General features: G+C 42.3%; 1 protein-coding gene across 4 annotated transcripts in view; it reads left to right on the top strand.

Moving 5' to 3' along the window:
• The window catches only part of ARNT2 (aryl hydrocarbon receptor nuclear translocator 2), a 95455-nt gene extending 83760 nt beyond the window's left edge, over positions 1 to 11695 (top strand). For all 4 annotated transcript variants that reach the window (XM_051796951.1, XM_051796953.1, XM_051796950.1 and 1 more), the window contains 4 exons: positions 184 to 322; positions 1822 to 1987; positions 4509 to 4645; positions 7060 to 11695. In XM_051796951.1, coding sequence (XP_051652911.1) covers positions 184 to 322; positions 1822 to 1987; positions 4509 to 4645; positions 7060 to 7158 — 541 coding nt within the window. In that variant the 3' untranslated portion in view covers positions 7159 to 11695. The remainder of the gene's footprint in view (positions 1 to 183; positions 323 to 1821; positions 1988 to 4508; positions 4646 to 7059) is intronic.
• Positions 11696 to 12454: the final 759 nt, after the last annotated feature.

Below are 12454 nucleotides of genomic sequence, written 5' to 3'. Positions count from 1 at the left end.
CCCACTGTGTCTATTTGAACTGACATTTTAGAATACCAGTATGTTTCATAGTTTTTGTGATGGTTCCAAGTAATTTTTTATCAAGACAGATTGAATAATTCATTTTAATGTTACTGTCAGCATTTTCATATCTGGAATACAGATTGAGAATATGCCCTACAAATGAGGTTTCTGTTCCCTTAGTTCATCTGTGGTACATGTGCCTGGTGTGAACGACATCCAGTCTTCCTCATCAACAGGCCAGAACCTGACACAGATATCTCGCCAGCTCAACCAGAGTCAGGTGGCCTGGACAGGAAACCGGCCACCATTCCCAGGACAGGTATTGATTTAAATGCTTTATTTTCATGGTCAATAAAGATTAACAGTCTCTCTGCTTTTTACAGAATTAGTAAACCCCATTTATAACGTGAATGTTATTAGTTTGTGGTTGGAGAGGAATCAGTACCTTCCTTCTGTTTCTTGGCAGGTTGTAATAATCTGAGCCAGCTGCCCTGTGTGTAACTGCACTGGATTTTGTGCTGACCTAAAGCCCAGGAAGGTCTTTGTCCTGCATTTGTTGTATATGTGCACTGGATGAAGTAAAAGAGGACAGATCTTCTGTTTTAGTATTAAGCCTGTGAATTAAATCTTTCTGGGACCAGGACCTTGCACCCAGCAATGTTACCCACAGTTATCAGGGTTGACAGAAGGAGCACATACAAATCCAGGCATGAATTCAGGGCAGAGGCTGCTCAGCCTGTTGCCCTTCCATTAGCACTGCCCAGTGTAGCTCACACTGTGTCGTGTGCTGGAGGAAACAGCACATACCTCCATCAGATGCCTTGTGCTTGTCAATGTTAGCCCAGAAATCACTTCCTGTTCTGTGTAACAATTAAAAAAAAAACCTGTTTGAAACTCTGTTAGAAGACAGATAATATGAAATGGTCAAGTTTGATCTTAATAATGCTGCTCTTAATCACTCTTGACTTCCCATTGTTTGGAATGGCATGTTGGGGTGGGCACTAAGTAACTTTTCAGCAACTGAATTGTTTCCACATCAATCTCTGATTCTTCCCAGCCCTCAGTGTGCCATGATTATCTGTCACACCTGGTTAAGGAAATCCTGTCATAACATTAACTTGGTTTTTTTAAATGATATGGAGGGTGCTGAAAATGGCTGAAAGAAATTACTCATCCCTCCTACTGCACAAATTCTGTTCAAGTCAATGGAATTTGTGTGTGATTACAAGGAAATTGAAATTCATTTATCCATCTTAAATAAAGTAAAATAGAGTTAAGCCTTGCAGAAGTGACATGGCATGCTCTCACTGCCATTGTGGAAGCCTTTAGAAATGTGCAATTTCTTAGCTTGGAACTGAACTGAAGACTTAATATTATCTTCCTCGTGTTATGTGCCTGTAGGGATCTGTTTTAGTCCCACAACTTCCCTGCATTTTTCCAGAAATCATAGAATCATCAAGTTTGGAAAAGACTTTTATGATCATCAAGACCAACCATTAATTCTTTATACATGTTCAGTTTGAGATTCATCTTTGTAATAGAGGTGAAGGATATCCTGGTTTTCCATATAGCTCTGATACAGAGTACATGTGAGTTAATCAGCAGGAGAGCTGTAAGTGTTGGTTTACAGTCTGTTGTGTTCCTTCTGCAGCAGTAAGCTGGCTTTGACAGAAATGAAATATGGCTGAGACAGGAAAAACGTGCCTGTTCACATCTACAGAGTTTATTTAGTCTTTGCTTTATGTTGTTAAAAAGTGATTCTGCTGTGCTGTTCCTCAACAATAAAACTTATCCTTTTTTTTACCCTTTATTCCTCAGCAAATTCCATCTCAGTCTGGCAAGGCTCAGTCATCTCCCTTTGGGATTGGAACAAGTCACACCTACCCAGCTGATCCATCATCATACAGCCCCCTTTCCAGCCCAGCCACCTCTTCTCCAAGTGGGAATGCCTACTCCAGCTTGGCAAACCGAAGTGCAGGGTTTGGTAAGTTTTAAATGATGTAAAACAGAAATGCGCATAAAAATGAAACTCTCCAGTATTAACTTCATTAAAAATCCTCCAACCTGTTCTTTTGGTGGGTCAGTTGGGAAGCCCACGTGATGAGAGCATTTTGCTTTCTCCTACTGAGTACAGGGAACAAAGCTGACCTGTTTCCTCCACACTGCATCTGCTCCGCATCCAACACACTTCAGAATATTGTGGCATTTTATGGCATGAGGGAAGTTTTCTTATTTTTTCCCGGTAAATGCTATCACAAAAGAATCAGAAGTTGCTTATATTACTAGTACAAATCCTCCCTGATTGTGGTCAGCAGGTTCAGTTTCTTTTTACTTCTCAGGAGAACACTTAAGTGGCACAAATTTGCGTTCAGTTCATTTTTCATCTTTTCTGACTGCACGGCAGCGTCCTCTTGCACAGAGATGGTGTGTCGGAGTTTGGCTGGAAGCAGGATTTGTTTTGTACTGCTACTAACCTAATCAGAGTAGGTGCCATGTTTTGAAGTTGTTTTCTTTTCCTATTACATGCTAATTTAATGGCTTTCAGACCATGACCCGGTGCAGAATAATATTCAAGAGTAAAAAATACAATGAATCCATCCATGATAAACACACGTGAATTCCATGAAAAATGTCACTGGCTGGTAATAATGTGCAATTCCTAAAAGCATAGGTAACAGTGAGCTAATGTGTGTCATTTTTCCCCTGTTCCTTGGGAACAGAGCTGGTGCAGACCCACTGCAGACCTGTGCCTAGAAAAAGTGAATTGAAAGGGAGCTCTTCCCACAGAGCTTATTTCTGCCTCCATTTCCATTTCCACCAGGCATTGTACATTTGTTTATGAGACAGACTTGTATTTCAGGCCTAAGCTACTTGGCAAGAACCCTTTCACCTAATGAGAAACATCTCCTGACCTACATCAGCTTGGATGCTATTAATAACAGCCTTCACGGAGACGAATGGCTTCGACCGCCGGCTGGCTGTAACTGCTCTGCTGAAAAGAAGCATCATTTGCTTCACTGAGTTAATTTCAGTGTATTGTTCTGAGGGGAAAAAAAAAAAAAACAAATACCAAACTTGCAATCTTTCTTTTAAAGGGTAACTTGGATGAATTTTAGTTTGGCCCTTAAAATGGCTGCAGGGTTTGTGAGTCAGCTGAATTACTGGTTGTGGTAATGTCAGTCAGGGAAGAGCTGTAATCATCTACTTCTGATGTGATAGAAATACATCACTACAGCCTGTTTACTTTCCTGTAAAATGTTCCCTTTATCTGTGTTGCATGGCTTAGCTGGTAGCCAAAAGGACTGGATTGAGCAGGTGTTTCTGTATTTTCTGAAGCCATGACTGTGAGTAGTGGCTGATTTGACATGACCGAGTCTGGTTATCAAAGACTTGACATAGCACATGTGTGGAAGTTTGGCACAGGAAATTTGGCACCCTTGGCAGAGGACACTGATGATCAGGACGAAGCAGATATACACAGCTTGATTCTCTACAGTGAGAGGAAAACAGGCAAAAATACTTGGAGTAGTTATATAGAAAAACATATAGAAGAAAAAGAGGAAAAAATGTTTGAGGAAAAGCATTCTTAGAAGGACATACTGTAAATAATGGAAGGAAAATTACCCAGAAATATTACACATACAGTGCCAGTCTGTAGAAATACAGGGTAAAATGAGTTCAGCTTAAGTGTGCTCTGTGGCTGTACTCCTGAAAAATGTACGTGTAACAGGTAACCAACATATGTTTTTCCTGGTAGACTATCCAGAAGAAATTAAATCTCCCTGAAATCATCATTTTAAGTGTATTTACTATAAAGTCTTGCTGTTTGTGTTACTCTGTGAAATGTAAATGGCCTCAGACTTTTAAGAAACTATCACTGTAGGAACAGGATGATAATTTGCTGTAAACGGTGTGTTAAATAAATCATTTTGCATCTATAATGTTGGATAGTCCAACAAACAACACTGCATTTAATGCAGTAATGATTGCATTTAATACTGTGAGGCTGTTGTGTGTTGATCTCACTGTTTCTACATCTGCTTAAGAAATCTTACATCTGCTTACATGCTTCTTAGATGGGTAGAGAGCTGTGCACCCACTGCTCTGCAACAATTCAGCCTTTTGAAGAGAGAGAGCATTCAGATGGTGCAGTTTGGTTTTTAAGTGAAATGGCAAATACTCCTTATAGTGATTAAAAAATGTTGGGGGCATGCTTGAAAATTGTCTTCCCATGCCTGGCTTGTGGTGTCACTGTGCATTCTGCTGTGGGCAGTTCACCTGCCAGGTTGTGCAGCCATGGCCCTGAGCTTTGCTCCTGGGTTGGCCCCCACCCTGCAGTCAGGGCTGAAACTCCCTTTCACTTCCACCCCACAGGGCTGGTGTCCCTTGGGATCTTTTCTCCAAGACTTATTTGCAAACCCAGGCACTGATGGATGACGCCTCAAAGCAGGCAGGTGTTTTGGAGGAGCTGCTGTCTGACTTGTGCCCTTTCTCCCCTCCTCCAGCTGAAGGTGGCCAGAGCAGTGGCCAGTTCCAGGGGAGACCTTCCGAAGTCTGGTCGCAGTGGCAGAGCCAACACCACAACCAGCAGAGCAGCGACCAGCACTCGCACCCACAGCCCAGTCAGACCGAGGTGTTCCAGGTGAGGAGAGTTCAGCGAGCCCAGAGTCCCTCTGACAGCCTCTCCCTGCTGAGTTCAGAGCCGTGGCACTCAAGGGTCAGGGTGCAGCAGGGCTTGGGGCCCTTCCCTCCTGCTGGGTGCTGCTCTAGGTCTGCACTGCTGTTAGCTGGCCTGAGCTACTGAGCTGGTTTTGTTTCCTGCCACAGAACAGCATCTTTGCTGATTTAAAATGCTATTTCCCCATCTCTTTGCACTCTGCACTTAGGGCTCATGTCTTTTGCAGAGAACTCAAGAAATACTCCCAGGTGTAGTGTCTCTTATCCTGATTCTGGCCTCTAACATCTCAGTCAAGTCCAATTAGACATCAATGTGTTTGTCTTTGATAGTTCAAGCAGGAAAGGAGTCTGATACTGTGTAGAAGATAGTGGCCAATAATTTTTTAAGGTTAAACCCAGTCAGATATCAGATAGATGGTAAACAATCCTCTTCAACTATCTAATTTTGTAATACTACCTATAATTTTGAGCCTTCACTACAGGTGGAGTAGGACTTCATAAGTTAACTAATACCATCACTATCCTTGTATAACTGGTTTTAAATTAGATCAAGAAGACAGTTTCCAAGAAAACAATGCAGATAAATGCAGGAAAGACAGTTCAAGCCCCAAGCAAGGTTTAGAAGTGGGGCACCTCATTATCTTTTAGAAAGTAAATCCACCTGCAAGACCAGGCTCGTGCACAGTTGCTTGCAGGAACGCTGCAGAAGAGATGTTAGCATGGAAATACTCCTGTGTGAATGAACCATTGCTTCACACAGAAACAAATAACAGCACTACATCTGTCTGCATGCTTTTAGCCCATGACCCAGGCAAGATTAATCTGCTGCATCTCTTTGTGTTAGTGAAGTTTAATCGCTTTGCAAGTACTTTAAACCAAAAGAATATTCAGAGGGATTCCAGTGGAGCTGGAATCCAGTGACAGTATGGTTTGATGGCCAACAGAGACACTGGGCTCCAAGCAGGGTCTTGCTTGTGTCAAAGACAAGTGCTGTGTCTGAAAAAAATTCTCAATAAATTAGTGGGAAGAAGACCAGAGGAGAAAAGGCGAGCTGGGCTCACCTGCAGACCTCTTGGAGGTGAGTGTGCATTTGGAGGGAATTAGGATAATAACTGGGTGTGATGAGAAACTTGGATGAACTCAGTTCAGAGGCCTCCAAGAAGCTGCTTGGATTGTTTGTGCCCAAAGCCAGCCTTGGGTTAGCTGGACATAAGGAGAGAGGCAGACTTGAGAGGGGACCCTGCTGGATCTGTACCTGAGGAGAAGTCGGCCTGGAGGCCCCAGCAGCAGAAATGCCTTCAGAGATGGAGATGTAAACAGATGGGGGCATCTACAACTTCCCTTTGGCTGGGAGACAATGTGGGAAAACATTAAATAAGTGCAAGTTTTGGTCAGAAAAGGAAGGCCCTCCCTGGCAGCTCAGACACTGCCAGTTGTGTTCACAACCACATCAACAGGGATACTATGAAGACCTCAGATGGATTTTAATCAGTCTTTATTTTGAGGCGACTTCCCAGTGCGCAGCAGCTCTCTGAGTTATTCTTTCACAGAGCGGGTCCTGTGAGATTTCTTGTTTGTTTTTTTGGTTTTGTTTTATTGTGAGAATAATGAGCCATCCCTGGCAAGACTTGGCTTTGCAATAAGAGCTTATTATTGTAAGGACTGACAGGAAAAGCAAGCATAAACTCTGGTTTTCCCAGCAAGGGATATCTTTTCCCTGTGGCTTCGGTCTCCGGCTGAGAGGAAAGGTTGAGTATTTTTTGAAGCCTCCTGCAGAGACCTTACTTGTCTCAAGACACGTGGGAGCAATTACCATGAAATCCCATTTCTCCTGAGAAGTTCCTGCTATTTCCTCTGCTTCTGTACAGTCATGAAGGCTGCTTGGGCATCCTGTGAGCTGGGGTGGGTGTCCAGTCTTTAGTGTTCTGCAGAGCACTAATATGTTCACTTAGAGAGTGCTGGGGAGGAGACCCTGCCCAAACCCACCCTTATACAACAGGAGCTCGAGCCTGTGAGGTGTTTCATACTTCCCATGTAATGAAACCAGAGAGTTTGCCTCTTTCCATGTGTGGCTACCCGTTCCAAGGGGAGCTTTTCCAGTCTGGAAGGAGTAGGAGGCAGCTCAAGTGTGCCTCATTCAGAGGAGCAATCCAAAACTTCTGCCCTGCATAAGTCCCACCTCTTGCTCAGAAACACTCCAGCAAACCATAAGTAGCACATAAACCTTAGCCTGGCCCCCTGCACAAGTCTGATTTTCACCTTATTTATCTAAACTTGGCCTTTTCTGGCTTTACACTGAAAAGATGAACAGGAAACAGTTTGTGCCTGGATAATGTGTTAGCAAGTGACACCTCACTTTGATTTTTCCTTATCGTGCAGGACATGCTACCGATGCCGGGGGATCCGACGCAGGGCACTGGCAATTACAACATTGAAGATTTTGCTGACCTGGGCATGTTTCCACCATTTTCTGAGTAACTTGCAAAGCAGAAATGGAAGTTCTTCTCCAAGGCCATTTCAGTGTAATTTTGGCGCTGCTTTTTCTGTGTTGCATTTCTGTAGAAGCTACTAAACCAGAAGACACGTTTCTCATGTTTCAGATAGTGGTGTAGGGCTTGCTCTCTCCTCCTTGGGGTGCATCAGTGCCGACAGAGGAGCTCCAGCACTTGTTAGTGTTCATTGACAGCTCCATTTTTTTCTTTTATTTTATTGTCATCTACCTCAGAGATGAAAAACTTTGCTTGATTTAAAAAAAAAAAATCTCTGAGTCTTAAATATTTGAATGTGAATGATACCTAATATTTCCTTTGAATGGTAATTTTTAAATAGATAACAAAGTAACAAAGACTAACAGAGAAAAGGTAAGGTCATGTCTTGTTACAGTGCCTACCGCTCAATTTTGATGCCTTGCTTTAAGCTTAAGTTTCTGAAAGCAGACACAATATTCTGTTTTCTTTGATTCTTGTAGTTTTTAGGTCACTTTAAATGTTGAGATTAAGCAACATAATGTAGGCCTCTCTCACCAGAAGATTCAGCTCTGCCTTTTCTAACTTAAACTTGAATGTGTGTACATTTTGGTACTTTATGTATATCTTGTGCTGTATGAAGTGATTTCCTGTACTGGTTTCTTTTGCCTTTACAAAGGGTCCATTCTGGAGTGTACTGAAAAGTTTGATGATGTATGTGACGGATTTGAATATCGTGAGAATCTTCATCACTTCACATAGGTGTTCTTACTTTTAATTCAGGTGGTTCTCTGTTCAGAACAAACATTTACTTACATAAGCTATTAGTCTGGTTTTGCACTGAATTGAGGCCTATAACCTTGTACATTTCTCACTGGCTGCTTTAATTTCTATCGTTCTTGCTTTCTCAAAAAATTGCCTCGTAAAAAATGACTGTAAACACATTGATATTGCATTTTCTATATTAGCTGCATTTCCTTTCTGTGAAGTACTTTTTTATACTGTGAAACCTCACATTTTAACAGTGCAGGGTGGTGGCCTGTTTCTAGGAAATCATTCAAGCTCATTTGCTGCAAGCAGTGAGATGGTTTTGTAGTGTATAATTTTTTTAGAGTGAGTTGGTAATAGATATCGATTGGACTATTGTCCACTGCGTACACAGTGATAACTTGAATTTTTGCTTGGATTCCCAAGCAATTGCTTCTGTTAAACCCTTTTAACCCTATTATGTTAAATATGGGATTTTCAGCTTACCAAGTATGTTGAGGACTCTTGACTACTCTGAATGCCATATGCTTTTCTGCAGAGGTAAGTTAATCATCTTCCTCTTCGATGAGTTGCCTACCATATGTCTTCATCAGAGATGTGGTAGGAAGTTTTTTTATTCAGTATTTCATATGCATGATGAGTTACAAAGGTTGGATTGTAGAGTCGGAATTTTTATCCAGATCATTTCTTCTGGAATGGGAGGAGAAGGAATTGCTCACGAGGACAAGAAACCCCAAGTTCCCACGTGCAGGTTGTTCACGACCTTTGAGGTTGGACAGTGGTAGCCAGCCTTTGCAGAGGAGGAAGGGGACAGCTTCCCTCAGCTTTTGCATATTCAAGGACCATCAGGGACCTTGAAACAGCAACCCCAGGGCACAGTCCCATCCAGAATATCTCAGTGTGTGCAGTAATTCTTAGACCTCACAGCACTAAGCTCTTCCTTCTCGTAGCCCCTCTTGAATTCTGGGGTGCCTCTGACAGAGGGCACGGTGCACATCACCACAGTCCATCCTGTCAGGATTCTGTCCTGGGAAGCAGGCAGGCCCTGCCCTACAGCCCACTCTGGCCATGCAGGCTTTGGGCTGTGAGCATGGCCCAGGGACACAGCTGTCACAGGTGGCCATGTGGTGGTGTGCCCATCTGACACTGCTTTCCCAGCCTTCTCCGAGATCAGCATGTAGGTTTCAGTATCCAGGAAGAGTCCGTCCTACTATTTCTTTCACTAAATCTGGGACCAATCTCTTACCCTATGAGCAAGTGGGGTTAGGGACTCCTTCTGTAGGAAATTTTTGTATATTTCTAGGTGCAGTACTTGAGAGGCCTCAGATCTCCTGGTCTGTACCCACCTCACCAAATCACACTGAAAACAAACAAAAAACCTCATATCTCTTCTCTCCCAGAGATCAGGAAAACATCTTTTTAGGTGAGCAAGCCATGCTCTTACGCACTATTCTTTTAAATACATGGATGTTTATTCTCTCGGAGCCATCTCCCTTTTCCCTCGTGCTGCTGGGATCAGTGAGTGCTCATGGAATTGGACAGGCAAAGCTCTGCTGCCCCAGAGTGAAATTCAGTGATGTCTGTAAGATGTGCCTGGATGCTGCGCTGGCTGAGCGAGGCACTCAGTGTCCGTACAGGGACTTGAAAGGGGCTGATCACGAGGGAGGGAGCAGTAGGTGAGCAGTTTGTGTCCCTGCACAGAAGATGCTTGACATAATAAATGTAATTTCTTATAAAATTCTTAAAAAATATTTCTCCCTAAAGTGAAAAAATATTGGAAAAAATGCTGTTCCTCTGTCTTATTTTACCCAACAAACTGCTTTAAGTATGTGTAATTTTCATTACTTCCTGAATTCAATTTAAAAATGGGGTTTTTAAAGTAATTTTCTTTCTCCTGACCTCAGCAATGGTAACTTCCTCAGCGTATCATGGTTTTTATACTACTGGAGAAGGCTTCTCATGTACAGAATTTGGTTGTGCAGTTAGAAGTGCACTGTTAGCAGAATTTGAAGCACATCTCTTTTTTTGTTGTTGTTTTTAAATACAGTATTATTTTTTTTCAAATCAGTGTACCTGAGGGATCAGAACATGGACTGCTTCTTACCTTATGGACTACTCCTGCCTTTCTGGTTGGGAAAGGTGAGGGCTACTCTGTTAAGGGCAGTCTGGACAGTGCCAGGTTTGGGGTTTCCCCGTGAGCCATTATCACCCCCCGTTTCTGTTGTGCTTCATTCTTGGCATCTCCACCCTTCCTCCCCTCCCGTTCCTGGCCATCCCATCTCTGCAGTGCTCTCCCAACCTGTGTGGGAGGCACTGGGTTGCCATTCCCGAGCCAGCGAGGAGGGAGCAATTAATGAGCTTAAAGAGTTTGGCAACTTTGTGCTTCTGACCAAGCAAACGATCAAGTCGAGCCGTTGCTGCCGCCGGGCACCTGCGCTGCCCTCCCTCCGCGCTCTCGTGTCCGTGGCTTGCTCCTCTCCAACAGCCACGCCCCAGGTCTTGTGGCTGACAAAGCTGTGTAGCCTTGGCTGTGCTGTATCTTTTTGTCATGTGTTTGGTTACTAAAGCAAACTTACTTATATCCTATAGCTGAAGTTATAAGGTGCATTGGGAATGCTGATGTTTTTATTACGTGCCGTCGGTGTAGCTTTGCTGGCACTCTGGCTTCCAGTTTCCAGAATTTCACAGGTGGTGGATTTCTTGTTTCTTTTGTGTTTTTTAAGCTGGAAATAAAGCCGTGATTTCTGATCGAACTGTTGCAAACACAGTGTTTCTTGAAACTGAATCTTTTGGGGTTTAAACTAAGGGAGCAAGAAACTAAAAATAGTGATGGTCTGGGTGAGTTATTTCAAGGAGCAGAGATGTAGACAGAAGATTTTAGCTATGAAAATATTTATATTCATTTATTCAGACAAGAAATCCTGTTTTAACAAGAGGGATTCCATCACATTACTTGTGCAAGTGCTACTGGCAGTACTACAGTGATGCTTTAACCAGATAGTTCCATTTGTAGCTTTGTTGCCTTTTCTTTTCTTTTGAAGTACAGTATGAAACTGTAAATACTTCTTGCAGAACTGCCTTTTTAACTCTTAATTACTTTTGGCACAGTGTTAAATAGTGTTGGATTTACCCAATTGCTATGACATATATTTTTATACATAGGTGTACTCTTTTTTCGAGAATAATACAGCCATTTTGTCATTAATGCCTTATCGGTGTCATACTGCTGTTGCTCTTTGTTTGCAAGGTATCGAGTGGACTAGTTTCTAGTTCAGATATTTTCACTTTTTCTGGCAGTGCTCAAGTTTGGCTTCAGGTGATTTTTGCCAGAGTCCCATTTTTCACAGTTGTTAACTGTGAGAAGAAAAAGAGAATGTAGGCTTGGGTTTGTTGCTGTTAATGGAGCAAAGAAAAGGTGATGGTATCTAATTGTCTTTAAAAGGTCAGTCTTTTCCAGAGTGCATTTCATGAAACTGATGAGTGTGGGCACTGATTACTTTGTGTAGATTAATGGTATTAAAAAAAAAAAAAAAAAAGGAGAGAAAAGAAAGAAAAAGAAAACAACTCCAAAAATGGGCTTCTGCCATTGTTAGGCACTTGGTTACATATCTGTTTAAACTCTTCATATTGATGTGAAATTGTGCTGTGGATAAAGTGTATTTTGTACTTCTGAATGTTCTATATTTATGACTAACAAGTACAGAATCAGTTGTGTGTATGTATAACTAATTACTGCCTTTTTAAATTTCATTAAAATAAAAAATGTCATGAGCTGTTGTTAATTCCTGTCTTTCTGTAAATAAGTAAGATATACTGTTGGGAATTGTCAAGTAAGAAGTAATCCTGAATTATAAGATTCATGCCAGAAATCAGAAGATGAAGCATTGATCTTTGTCTTTGAAATCTCCTCCTGCACTTTGTGGTTGGGGACAGGATGTTCCCCTTTTATCTGTCTTGTAAAGGCTGTCCAGAGGGAGCAAGAGAGGAATGATAGTTTGAGAGCTCAACTGCTAAAAGAAGTTCCAGAAAAACATTAATTCACAGCCTGTTTTGCTGAGGTGTGTGAATCGGTGTCTGTATTATACGGGGTTTCATTAGAGCACAATTGATTTAGAGTTAATTCATGGTCTGTGGCAATATTTATTCACTCCCTGGGGTGGTATCACAGTGGTTTCCTTGTCCACCTTTTGGTCGCATTGTTCAAAGTTGAAAAATACTTGTATCCTTCCCACAGCCATTCTGGTGACCTTTTCAGCCCTTCTTATGTAAGGCTCATTTGCCTTTCACTCTGTTCTTCATTACATTTATACTGTATTTCTTTGTCAACTTGATAGCAGGATTTACCTTTCTAATAAATCCAAAAAGCTGATGACTGGACCATGGCAGGAGCTGAAGATGCTGTGCCCCAGGGCCTGTGTTCCTGATGTGGGGTAGGTGGTGTTTTCACAGCTCATACTCCATTTTCAGGGCTCTGCTTGTGGAGAATGACCATGGGCTCTGCTGGGCCCCAGAGGAAACTGGAGCACTCAGAGGGGCTTAGT

This window comes from Manacus candei, unplaced genomic scaffold, assembly GCF_025592945.1.
Source record: "Manacus candei isolate 608988 ecotype Guabito, Panama unplaced genomic scaffold, ASM2559294v1 h1tg000046l, whole genome shotgun sequence".
Lineage (NCBI taxonomy): Eukaryota > Metazoa > Chordata > Aves > Passeriformes > Pipridae > Manacus > Manacus candei.
The sequence above is the reverse complement of the archived record's forward strand: the minus strand, read 5'-3'. Positions and strand labels throughout refer to the sequence as shown.